We start from the raw sequence: 14,292 nt of genomic DNA on the forward strand, positions 1-14,292 counted from the left end.
AACAGTTCCAGTCACAGTGTGGATCTCACTGATCTTGACCGACAGCACCAGCTGATTATTAGCTCAGTCTGGCTCTATGCTTGGGTTAGGAAGATGTTGTCGTCAAAACGGATGAGTTTGGCTTCCACATTTGGCAGTTAGGGTCGCATTAGCAACCAAACACATTACAGCTTATTAAAGGCACAGCCCCCCCGGTCCCTCCCACGGTATAGAGCACAGTCACACTAGTAACACAGTTATTGTGGGGAAGAGATACCAGCCAATGCATAATTTTGTTCTCTTTTTTTGCCAGTAGCAGCACTTTTTGTTTTGTTTGTATTGTCATTGGATCCTGGTAATAACAGGGAGAATGAGAGAAGGGTCGATTCCTCGTTAGGCTGATGGGGCATGAGGACATTATATTGATCGTGGATAGCACTCCAATAGGGCTCCCAAATGAATAGATATACAAGAATATAAATAAATGATTCTATCTTTTTATCTTCAATTCTTGGTGTATGTTAACGAACATAGTGAGGCGTGGAGGTGCTCATGAGGACCGGTGGGGAAGCTGAACCCTTTAATGGGAATCCTGTCTTGGTGCATTCTCCCAGCCCTGGTGTTTGCTTACTGTGCCAGGCCGGTTGAGCCTGGCTTCAACCCGTTTGTTGAATCAGGGACATAAGTACTGGGAGGCGGTTGGCGTGAGCTTGTGGGTTTGTGGGTTTGTTGATTTGTTAGCGTGTTTTCTTCCTTATCTGTTAGATAGTGTCAGGTAATCACTTTATGTACTTATATATTTATTTATTAGAGGGAGAACTAATCTTGACTATTTTTATATTTATGTATGATTATATATTAACATAGTCTTATTCTAGTATAGAGCACCGGGAAAACTCGACAATCTTTTTATTCATGAATTTATATATGTATTAGTTAACATGTATGTCCTCCTTTGGAGAGGGCTTACTGTTTTATATTAATGTACATTACATTATTGCATTACATTAATCTAGAGCATCGGGTAATCTCAACTATCTTTATGTGTTTGTATTCAAATATATTTGTTCTGTATTTTCTGCATCTTGTGGCAAGGGTGAACATATGTTGACTATCTTTCTATATTTTTTTTATTTGATATATATATATATAATAAAATATATGTCTAAATACTGTATATTCACATGTTTTTTTTCCGTCATCTGCTGGAGAGTAGTGGTGAGGTCGAGTCAGGAGCGTCTGGAGTGGTGAAGCTCGTATAGCTCGTGAACGCTTGTGAACGCTTGTGAACGTTTGTAAAGGCTTGTGAAGGCTTGTGCTGGCCAGTACCTCCTGACTCTCCGGTGGCTCCTGTGCTTGTGGCCCTTATGTCGCAGGCAGCCGTCCCTCTCCCCCACCTCCACCGTCTGGTCCCTTTGGTCTGAGGCGTACGCTTGCCCTCCATCGGTCTGCAGCGGTGGCTGGCCTTCAGTCTTCTCTGAGCTGTGGAGACAACGGGACACCAGGTTTACTCTCTTTGTTATTTTTATTTTCCATTTAAGTTTCATGTTTCCATGAAGAATTCAGTAATTTCTTGTGTGATTACATCAAAAAAGAGATTTGTTTGAACACAGAGATTGGACATTATAACAATTTTTCTGTAAATACGTTTTTTGCATCCCATTTGTATAATTGGGTTATGGAAGTCAAAATATGTTAATAGCTTGGTCATCTTTGCCCTGCATTATACAATGCAGAGAGTGTTCCTATTGAGTCTTCTATCTACTCACCTGGCCTGCAAACTGTAACTGTACACAGCCTACCGAGTGGAAGTGTTTGTGTATTTATTCCCTCTGTAACTCCGCAGCCCTCCATAAAACTTGAGGTCAGCCCTTCAATATTCAAATGAGCTGGTATTTATAGGCTGCAGCTGCGCTGGCATTTGAGAAAAATATGAGTTTCCCTTGACTCCCCTTTATTCTGCCCTGTCTGCCATGAATCAGGAATCTAAAGAAGATGAAATCAATGATTCTATTCTGAATTCTATTCTGAATAGCAACGTATAAAGGTGCATTTTCTCAGCTTTCAAGGCAATTTGCAGACCGATTCATTTGTTGTGTGTAAGAAGGCTGTGGCTAAGGTCAATTTAACTTTTACTAGTATATGCATTTAAAACTGCACACGAGAACGGCGTGATGCAAATACCTCCCAACCCTTTGAAATGGGGGCTGCAAAATGGACGACTTAGTTAAGGAACCTAGAGTTATGATTATTTAGTCGTGGGAGATTAAATAGCAGTGTCTCCTCTTGTGATTGCAAGCAGAATATAAACACAGGGATTAAGACCAGAGCTCCACCAAGCCTCCCACCAGCAGCCAGTCAAGGGGGAGCAGGGGACCCAACAAGCCCCTGAAAAATGTTATATATTACTCCACCTTTATTTGGCAAATATATTATTTTTACATATAAGACCCCAAAGACCCTAAGGTACAATAAAACAGAACTACTAGGAAAAGTTTCCCCCAGCCCTTTCTCCTAATCCCCCCGCCGCTATCTCAAGTGCGCCCGCAAATGATGGAAACGTGAATCAAAGAGAGATAACAGGAGGAGTTGATTGAGACAGATCTACAGGAACATGGCCTTGGAATATTCCCTTGATTTGCTGATGTTAGACCCATGTTATTGCAAATGCAAATTTATGTCTGCCTGTTGGATCCACTAATTGGCTGTCTGAGACTTTACAGATGACAATGTGATTTGCAATTCATTACCTTTCACAGGGTAACATACAGCCCCCGACATCAGCATAGAATTTGAGCAACAAATATTTTTTATCAATATCCCGTTTGTTTTGTCTCCCTCTTTGGTGTGAGGACAAAAGTTTTCTATCCACACTTCTGTCATTTCACTGAGATCTAACAAAATAACAAATGAGAATTGCTTCAGTGTACCTGTTTGAAGTTGACTCAATTGGTGACAATTAGGTTTGATTTCTTTGTCATTATTCATCATTAGTCAGAATTCTTCCGAACACAAACACACACAGAAACACAGGGCCTAACCATCTTTGACTCAATGTAGAATTTCCGAAGCATGAGCAATCCTTTACCAATCGTAATCCATAGCTGTTTGGCTTCTAGTCGTAGGTTGGAAAGAACTTAAAGACTCAATTCAAAGCACTGCATTGGCAAAAAAAAAACAACATCTCCTCCCTCACGCAAACACTGAGCAGATTAAAGGGAAGAACTTGATGATGAATAATTATGGGGGCAGTAATCCTGTAAACCTTGACTGAATTTGTTTACCATAAGACAGGTACGATGGAGTCCCTGGCCAGGAAGGTTGACTCCACAAAGAGTCCTGGAGTTCAGTTCAATTATGTAAGAATCGCTGGTTCTCAAAGTAACAGTCATGTTTGATTACTTTTGCCTTGAAGGATATTTTATCGCACACAGTCGAGTATGAACCAGAAAGAAAACAATACTAATTTCATGATGTTCGCATGAACTTGTAGAAAGAAAAATCAAACTATTTGTCTGCTACCTACTTAACCTTAAAGGAAAGTTCTCATTCAAAAAATGACCATTTACTTCATTGCAATGACCCTTAATAGACCTCTGAAGAATAAGTCCCACCTCCGAGGCTCCCGGTTCCCTCGGTCAAATGTCAATGGGAAATAACGTGGCGCTTTTGAATGATCGTACTTACTTGCCACCTACAGAGTTTGTTATGTACGATCATTCAAAAGCGCCACGTCATTTCCCATAGACATTTGACCGAGGGAACCGTGAGCCTCGTAGGCGGGACTTATTCTTCTGATGTCTATTAGACTGTTTAGAATGGTATTTTGAAATCCATACGCATATCTACATTTACATTTACATTTACATTATATCTAGCGTATATTATACGTATATCATTATATCATACATATCTAGCGTTATTGTGTATAATTCCCCCTGATTTTTGCAATAGTATATTTTTCCATATGGCCAAGTACTTCATCACTGGCTTGTGCCAGAGATGGCTGTGAGCAGCACTGTTCTACAGCCATGGTGTTCCTCATCACCAGGATAACAGCAATAGATGGTAAACGACACACACCACAAGCAGGACGGCAGGACTTTTAGATTGCAGGATTTTCAACACAGCATGGTTTGATATTGGGCTATAGAGTGCATGCCTGTGTGCGTGCGTGTGCCCATGTGTGGTACAGTTGTCCTCCAGGGCCCTGATTAAGCCACACTATACTGTCACCAACAGATCAACATGTGCCAGAACATGGTTCCAGGGTTTTAATGTGCTCTAATACTTTTCATCACGTCACTACGGACCACTGGAGCCACAGAAGGGCCCACAGTCCTAATCTGGGCCAACACTTCACTGTCCACACCTCATTTAGCAGGTAGGATTGAGATGAACTGCCGCAATATCTGCCAAAAAACTGTTGGCTAATCTGACAGATGGTTTGGCAAAAACCTACCAAATATTTGTTTCCTTAAAAAGGGTTCCAACTCTTAGCAGCAGCTGATCCATGAGGCCCACAGGACAGACTGCTTTCCCTTCAACAAATGACCAAGCTGGATGGAAAAACCTGTGCTTTCTGTGTGAAGAATGGATGCTAAATAAACTGAGGATTGTACAATAATTCATCATCAAAGCTCGTCTACACCAACGCTACACCTTCCCACTCCCAGATTTGTTCATGTGTGAACCTTAACGAATATATACCTTCTTTCCTACATGTACTTTCCTGTACATGTAGGTTGGTTAGACTTTTTGCAATGATACAAATATCCTTGGTTATATGATATTATACATTCCCTAAATTATTAATATGTATATTATGTTCATTGTGTACATTCGGTATCAACGCGAACTCCCTAGCAAGCAAGTGTCTCGGCTTATCTCTGGATGGTTGTCTGCTTCAAAGACCTCCACAAGCAGAAAGGGGTGATTCTGAAACCAGATGCTGCTTGGATCAGGATGTATTCCCCAAGTGGAATCACTGATGCACAAACATCGGCCCGTTAGCAGGTATCCTGTACTGTAGACACAGCCTGTATACTGATGGTAGACACTATGCTGAACACACCGTTCCAAAATAATAAGAGCTCTGGTCCGCTTCTGTATGAATATGCTTTTACAATCATTCATGATGTACAAAAATGAATAGAAAAGTACAGAATAGCCACATTAGATATTAAGATGAGTTACTAGCCTGATGCACCAGGTACCTATAAACTCAAGGAAAGTACTACATGATAATAAACATACTGTGGCATCCCGCTCCTCAAACCTCGGCCCGGGTGGGTCTGAGGTATAGTCATGGACGGCGTATACCGTCGCCACCCACTAACCGGCTACAGAGAGCATCACTTCTCTACCCCCAATCAGCGAGATAGGGGACACCTGGCCGGAGGGAGGAGGAGGCCAGGAGGCCATCTTAAAAGGACCACAAGAGCTGACGACAAGGAAGAACAGGAGCGAGTGGCACGAGGGAAGCGCTCGAGACCACATCCGAATAGAGGCTCACGGAGACCCTATGTATAGTGCATGTGTTCCCTGTTGTGAGAAACCATTGTAATAAATGCCGAGTGTGGCTTAACCCCGACTCTGAAGCGTGATACGTACCTTAAACCCCGAGACATCGAGGAGTGGGTTACCACAATGCATACAAATTCATATATACAAATACATACTCCTGATGATTCAGTCCCGCCGAAGAAAATCTACACTGAGAACACTCCCAGCATATAGTCTGAACTGGGGATTTCTCCAACTATTTATTTGGTAGAATTAGGGTGCCATGGTTCATGAGCAGTTTGGAACACATCCCATTGAATTCTGTAAGCATCCACACCTAATGAAGCAAATAACAGCTCAGCAGGGGTACAAGGGATCTGCAGAGAGATCGATAGCTCCGACCAAATCTGAGATCAAACCTAAAAACAAGACACTATCCGTCCATTTCAAAGGTTCAGTTTAGAACATGTAAATGGTATTTTATTTTTTCTTTATCAATACTGTACAAGAAAATCACCAAACAAATGGACTGGTAATATTTTCTGCCACTTTCAACCGTATGTAGGAATCCAAATACATCTGTATTACAGGCAATTACACACTACATAAAGTACTAAGAAAAATGCTTAGATGGAGATTAATGTGTGTATCTGTGTCTGTTTCTGTCTGCATTTGAGCATGTGAGTATGTGTGATAGAGAGATCTAAAACATGCGCAAGAGAGGGTGAAAGTAGAGAGTAAATGAGAGACAGAGAGAGTGTGACAGAGAGAGACAGACAATGAGAGAGAGAGACCCTCTATGCCTCATCACTCCATAGTAATCTTATAGTTCCCCAGCACCCCTAGCTGTTCAGAAAGGCAAACAAGTTTCATTATCTATGTCACAGCTACCAGTAACAATTGATAATCATTATGTTAGAAATAATGGTAGTCGGGCTCCTCGCCACAGAAACATGATCTAGTGCCGTAATTACCAGTCCAAGCTGTAAGCTGCTCCACGGCACAGTGGTCAAACTAGTCTGAACTCTATGAACACCTTCATCAACACCTACAGAAGAACGTCATGGTTTAATTGTATTCATTCTTGTAGCTGCTGAACAATCTTTTAATGAAATTTGGATATAATTGAATGAAAAATTCATGTTTTTTTAAAAAAAACATATGTTTATTGTTGTGGTCCTGGCTCCAAAATCAATTAAAATGAGCACCATACTTTGCTTCACTGTCTATGCCGTACCCTATTTCACTCCCAGACTCACATTAATAACTGTTTTATGAGAGGAATTCCACTTATCTTTTACAGAAAAGCCATTTTAAATGTGTCTAAGTGCATCAATAGATATATATTTAACTACTGTGACATTCCTACTGCAGAATTCAAATTCATTTGGGCAGCTATGATGGACCTGGACCGCCCATGCATTGCATTATGGAAAGGCAGGAGGGTAGAAGTGGAGAGAAATTGTATGGCTAGTCACAGCCAATCACAGGGTATTGTTGGTCCAATATACAAATATCCAACATTACCCCCTGCAACTTTGACAATCCATTTGACTGTATAATAAAACACAATGTCCTGTTTCTTTAAGTTGTATGCTGTAAAGTATATTTTATACTCATGGCTAAAGCTAGTATTATTTGCAAGTATAACATTAGCATTTCATTTTGAAATAATTTTTTCGGCATTTTTAAAATCGCATATTTATGTAAAAAATAAACTATATTGATATTTTCGTCACATTACAATATGACTGGCCATGATGAGAGGTTGTTTTGAACATGTGTATTAAACATGTGACACATTTTGAGGAGAACGGTGAGTTCTCTCCCATCGACCGCGGCCCTCTGCTAGCCTCACGAAGGTGAGTCAGCCCACGCCCAGTGAGCCACAGTCACTTTGAGGACAAGTCGGTTTGGTTTATTCAATTATTGTGTCCCAGTGATAGAATGGGAGCAACATAATGGTTTGATTAATTCCCTTATCACACTGAGCACAGAGAGTAATTACAACCAAATCCATTGCTCGTAGCCACACATCAATCAAATTAAACGCCGTCTCCCACTCCCGCCGCAATCCCCGGCAAACACAGTAAATTAGCAGATTGTCTGCGATTCACCCCTGGAAAGTGTTTACCTGAGAGCCGTGCCTGCAGGGTACACTCAGCCAAAAGGTCACACCATACTTGATTGGATACCTTGGAAGGCTGATGTATTTCTGGTCCAGTGAAGAGGCCAATTACCTGACAGCCTGAAGGTCATCCAGGGTCATCCAGGGGTCACGGTCAATGACTCGGCTCAAAGTAATTGGTACATTCATATAGCAATAAAGATTCGCTGGTGAATTATAACCCTCCACAGCAGGAAGGATTATGGCTCCACTGCAGGGACTCTCACATTATCAAATTATATGAAGTTGATATATATATATATATATATATATATATACATATAATCAGATGATTCAGAATTGTATGAGTCACTTTCAGAATAAAAAACATGGATAAAATGATTCGTTTTACATTTACTGTGACCGAATAAGAGATTATTAGGACTTTAAAAGGTTTAAAAGGGTCACCTAGGCTTTTAGAGCTTTAACTATGGGTAACACGGCTACGTGTTAAAGACACGCTGGAGGAGAAAAAGATTAATACAGCCAGGGAACAACACACTGACCAGGATAACCATCATAACAAGGTGTTTCTGAGGACTTAGGACCTCATCACATGATCACTTATCACTCATGGAGAGTTTCCAACGGAGTATGCCTTTTGAAATGTGCTAGGATAAATGTGCCGTACAATCAAATAATTTATATATTCAGATACGAGTTATGTGGTAGGACCAATTATCCGAATTACACTTACATCCTTAATCTCAACACAACTGCAGCCAGTCAATTATAGTTTAATATATTCTGTAGATATGAAATCCGAAATAAATCAAAAACTATCCTTCAGAATGGATATAAAACAGTTGTGAAACTGATCTGGTTTGGGAAAAAGACACAGTTCGGCCCATCAGTTGATGGCCTTGGATTGCATTCACATTTTTATAATTTGGAGGTAAAGTACCTTAATATAAATAAATGTCACAGGGGACCGCAATGGCAGCACAATGTTCACAAACTATTTATCTCGAAATGAACAACTCAGTAGAAGGCCGTTAGCCTTTGTAGGTTAGAAATATACCTACTACCAACTACCAAACTATTTCCATGGGACTAGGTTTACTTTAGTTAAATGAGCGTACACCCAGCAAATAGTTTTTACAGATCGAACTGAAGTTTGGTTGAACACCAATCAGATGTGTTTATCGTAGTCCTACAGACAGCACTCCTCACCGTCAAGACCCAGAGCAAAAAGCCACCACATGCTAATAGAAGGTACTTCTTCACCATAGCAACGACTCCACTGTTAATTCTTCTCTCAGGCTGCTGTTGTTTCAGCAGCCAGGCCACTGGACTTATCACAACGGGGGTACAGCCACAGCAAGTGGAATAATCAACCTCAATTCAGCCCCCCGCTCCCGGTTGGAAAGCACAGAACGGATTTCCTTCTGGGCCGTCATCACAGTGGCCTTCTTGGCACACAACAACAGCCACCATGTGGAACCCTGGCTGTTGAGGAGTTTGTTTGAATACAAACGCATCATCTTTGACATTATCGTCTTCAATGTCACACAAAATTCGACAAGACAACCAGAGAATCCAAAAAAAACCCAAAAATAGACGTCTCAACTGAACACGACGTTCACATGAACGCGCGGCTGTGGTTTCTGTCCTTCCTCCTCACAACGACCTCCTGCTCCTCCTAAAGTGTGTCAATTAACGTGACTCTCTTCCAAATCAAGTTAGCCATGATTATTAGGTTCTTTGTCGGGGGTGAGGGAAAGGCGCAGGGAGTTGGAACTGCAGGAAGCACAGTGGGGTTTAATTAGTGTGTTTCCTGCTCTCCTTGTTGCACGGCGGAGGAGCAGACAAGCGAAGAGTCTGCTGCAGATGCTGCTAATGTGTGTGTGGAGTAGCCTCCAGTGTGAGCAGTAATCACCACGCACCCGGCGACCAATTAGCAAACACGAGGCAACGTCAACTGAAACGAGTGCCACTTGAGCACCAGCGAACAGTATGTAGGCGTGGAGGTGTTACCGCGCCTCCAGCGGATGCTAACTCTAAGGGCTACTAACAGACATATGAGGATATATTTAACGTTAAGAGATTTAACGGTGAATCCGCATTAGTAGAGTGAGACAACCAGCAGTGGAAAAGTGTGTTGAAGGTGTAGGTGTAGGTATATCACACATCTATTGCAAATCAATTGACTTGAAATAAAGTTTTCAGTTCTTATTCCAATTTACTAAATAATAAACTTTTTAAGCAGCAGAGGGGTTATAAGTACTTCCAGTAGTTGATGCACAATGAATAATGGCCTACAGTTTGTGTCCATTTTGAAATTATGTTTGAAAATTGCTATTATAAGACAATCTTTAATTAAAACACTGATTTGTGTTTGCCATGTTCAAAGTCATAAAAATGCTGTCACCAATTAAACACTGCGTGCAGATGGAGAATACAATGGCCAATCAGCTCAGACTTATTCAGCCAATTAGGCAAATAGTATTTACCAGCATCTGTAAAGAAATCCTTTAGTAATGTTTTTCCGCAGTGATGGAGCTAATTTAAAATGTGCTCTGATAGTGCGTCAAGCAACTATCTCACTTTTTGTGAGCCTCATTACTACCTCTCTTCCTGTTACTGCCACCAATAATCCCCGTACAGTTTGTTTTTATGTTCACTTTGGGAATAATTCTCCAAATCAACAGTGTAGAGTGCACACAGCACACCCACCTGTCCAGACACACGAACATGGAGGTAGGGGAGCGTCCCCCAGACCCCTCCTGGGGAGACGTGTCCGTAATGAGCCGTCAGAGGCATCACAATAATTGTTGCCAGATCATCTGAGGTTTGCCTGGCCATGGCAATGAAACGACAACTCATCTGACCCATAGACGATATACCAAAAGAAGAAAGGAAAAATGTTGTTAAATGCTGAAAATGGTAATTATCTGGCAATTTAAGAGGGCTGGGAAGGCTGCCCAATTGGTTTTGTTACTGTGTCTCTGTTTATTTATTTTCCTCTGGTGACAGCATTTGAGCTGCAAAATATCTCTTAAAATATTCCCTTTTACTGTGACACAATTTAGCGGATCTTTTACCCTGTGAATTAATGACATCGATGATGCACCAAAAACCAAAATACTTTTGCTTTACTTGGGATGGATTCACCCTTCTATAAAGGCTGCTTGGGAACCTGGAAAAGCACATAGAAGCAGGACTGAAATATAATGAGGACTGTGTATTATGGTATTATGGACAGTTTCCCCAACTGATCCTTCTGAACTCAACTGTCTTAAGACCAAATCTCTGATATGTCCTTGGGATATGCAATCGCCCTTCACTCAGCTGTGTTCTGCAAATAGTAAAAATATAGTTCTATAAATGAATTCATAATTCAACCAACCAACGACCATCATATTATACAATTTGTTTTCAACAAGGTGAATTCTATATCCTGTGTGATTCCTATGGATCTAGTTTGACTGAGTTTAATTTATTACTCTATCCAGCAGTGACTATGCGCTCAGAGTTTGCCAGATAGCTTGTTTGCATCTGTAGTCCCTGAGCAGGACTCAGGTGAGTGGCTCGTGCCCAGTGTGAACGGGTGAGCTCTCGACAAAACCTCTCCATATTGTTTGTGTTCCCTGCTCTGTGTGATGACTCCGGGAGGGAAGGAGGGGGATTCTGATCCTGTGACCAAAGATCAGTGGCAGAGTACGGAGCCAGGAGGCAGAGACCAGGGGTGATCGGCTCTTCAACCACCACTCTCTGCCGCCTCCCCTCTCTCTTCCCTCTCACCCTCACTCTCTCTCTACCTCCACTATCTTTCCCTCCTCTCTCTCTCCCTCCACTCCCTCTCCTCTCTCTCTCTCTCTGCCCCTTCCCCTATCTCTTCCCTGTCCTCCCTCCACTCTCTCTCCATCCTCTCTCTCCCTCCCCTATCTCTTCCCTCTCCTCTCTCCATCCTCCTAACCGTGCCCAGTGTGTCACGGCTGCAGCCCAGAATGCTGCTCTTCCCGTGCTCTAATCGATATATTAACCGCCTGCAGCCGCCCGTGCCAAAGTCACGTCCTCCACCCAGTTTGGGTGGAGGGCGGGTAAAAGACCTCCCAATGTTTATCTTTTGCTCTCATTTTTTTACTTTCTCTCAGTCTCTACAGTGTGCCTCCTTCCTAATGATAGGAGGTGTGGCTCCACATCAAATAATAGCTTTTTACCTTTCTACTTTTCCTTCACTGCACTAGGGACCGGTCTCGATAAAGGAGGAGGATGGTAGCAATGGAAACCTTCTAGTTTCTGTATACCCTTCACAATTCTCTCTGTCTTATTTTGTTTTACTGATACTACTAAAAATAACCAAATAAAAATGACAGAGTAAATCATGAGTAGTGGTGTATGTGTTGTTGCCAACTGATCTGAGACTAGAAATGTAATAGTTTGACATCCCTAACATCTCTCTGCAAATGTACAGTGCCATAATGGTCTACATTCAGTAGCTTAAAGGGGACATATTATGTAAACAACACTTTTCCTGGGATTTGGGGTGTTGTTTTGGGTCTCTGGTGCTCCCACACGCATACAAACTTTGAAAAAAGTCTGTACATGATTTTTTGAGTGAGATATGCATTTCTGAAAGTACCCCGCCTACAGTTACCAAATGAGCGAGTCAGTTTCGACGCCCCCTCCTCCTAGGAGCAGTGGACGAGCAGCTCCGGCGGGGGGAGCTCGGCGGCAGCCCGGCAGCTCAGCTTCGGGAGTACAATCCCTGCGGCAGTCCGGAGGAGGAGACATGTAGGAGAAAGGGATTGTATTACCGGAGCTGAGCTGCCGGACTGCCGCCGAGCTCCCTCCGCCGGACTACCGCCACCAGCGCCGGCAGTCCGGCAGTGTACTCCGGGAGCTGAACTGCCGCCGAAGCTGGAAGCTCCGGTGCAGGGAGCTGGGCGGCAGTCCGGCAGCTCAGCTCCCGAGTACAGTCCCTTTCTCCTCCATGTCGCGGTTCATGGACTTCGGAGAGTCGAGGCCAAAGTTCCTTTCCCCCAATTCTTCTCAACCATGGCCGAGATAACCCCCACTACGAGTCTTTCCTTTTACCAGAGACGTCAGACGCAGTCTTTATGATTAATAATATCATCCGCGGCGCACATAGCTTTTGGCCATGATATTAGATATAATATTGTATAAATACCCATATATTATATAACATTATTATTATATTATATTATATTATATTATATTACATTACATTATATTATATTATATTATATTATATTATATTATATTATATTATATTATATTATATTATATTATATTATAGTATATTATATAGATATAGAGCTCCAGGAGTCCGCAAACAGCAACAATCACTTCTCCTCCATGCTGTGGTTCAGTCTGACAGCTCATTGGTCAATAGGCAGCAGCTCATTTGCATTAAAGCTACAGACACCAGAAACAGCGCATTCTGAAGGGACTGAAACAGAGGGGAATAGTGGTAGGCGAGATTCTTTTTCCTTAAAGCTATTTCCAGCAAACAGCTTCGAAAACACGTTTTCTGGAACTCAAATACTATGTTTACTTGTTGGGAAAACACTATGTCTTACTTATGTCTCCTTTAAAATGTTACCACAGAAATTAGACTAATAAGCGAAATTAGGGCTTTTTAAAGGTAAAGGTTTGTCTGTACCAAGCAAACCCAGCAGAACAGAAGGGTTTCCTCAGACAAGGGAAGATGTCACTGTAAAATACACTCAGAGACATCTGCCCCTACAGGACTTCACAGAGCTGCCTTTGCAGTATTGTTCTGTATCCAGGGAACCTGGTTCATGTGGTCTAGAGGGGACCTGGTCCATGTGGTCTAGAGGGGACCTGGTTCATGTGGTCTGTAGGGGACCTGGTCCATGTGGTCTAGAAGGGGACCTGGTTCATGTGGTCTAGAGGGGACCTGGTCCATGTGGTCTAGAGGGGACCTGGTCCATGTGGTCTAGAGGGGACCTGGTCCATGTGGTCTGTAGGGGACCTGGTCCATGTGGTCTAGAGGGGACCTGGTCCATGTGGTCTGTAGGGGACCTGGTCCACGTGGTCTAGAGGGGACCTGGTCCATGTGGTCTAGAGGGGACCTGGTCCATGTGGTCTAGAGGGGACCTGGTCCATATGGTCGGGAGGTGACCTGGTCCATGTGGTCTGGAGGGGACCTTGTCCATGTGGTCCAGAAAGGACCTGGTCCATGTGGTCTAGAGGGGACCTGGTCCATGTGGTCTAGAAAGGACCTGGTCCATATGGTCGGGAGGTGACCTGGTCCATGTGGTCTAGAAGGGACCTGGTCCATATGGTCGGGAGGGGACCTGGTCTGGAGGGGACCTGGTCTGGAGGGGACCTGGTCCATGTCGTCTGGAGGGGACCTGGTCCATGTTGTCTTGAGGTAACCCGCCCCCTCACACACACACACACACACACACACACACACACACACACACACACACACACACACACACACACACACACACACACACACACACTCACACACCTGAAGACACATAATCCATTGCCTCATCACAGCCTCCTGCCCCCACCCTCCTGGTTATTTAGTGGGCTGTAATGGCCAGTCCATTACACCTTTATGGAAAGGCAGCTCGTTCCAGTAGCTGGTGACCCGATGCCGAGTTGTGTCTGGCTGAACAGAGGCTGGCTCAAGGGCA

The 14,292-nt window shown here is 43.0% G+C and overlaps 1 protein-coding gene across 1 annotated transcript in view; it reads right to left on the bottom strand.

Moving 5' to 3' along the window:
- Positions 1-14,292, bottom strand: part of srrm4 (serine/arginine repetitive matrix 4) — a gene marked incomplete at both ends in the record, with an annotated part of 40,847 nt that overhangs the window by 11,073 nt on the left and 15,482 nt on the right. The window contains one exon of the mRNA XM_079734116.1: positions 1,309-1,461. Within this exon, the coding sequence (XP_079590242.1) occupies positions 1,309-1,461 (153 nt within the window). The remainder of the gene's footprint in view (positions 1-1,308; positions 1,462-14,292) is intronic.

The sequence above is a fragment of the Pollachius pollachius genome, assembly GCF_949987615.1.
Source record: "Pollachius pollachius genome assembly, chromosome: 1".
In the NCBI taxonomy this organism is placed as follows: domain Eukaryota; kingdom Metazoa; phylum Chordata; class Actinopteri; order Gadiformes; family Gadidae; genus Pollachius; species Pollachius pollachius.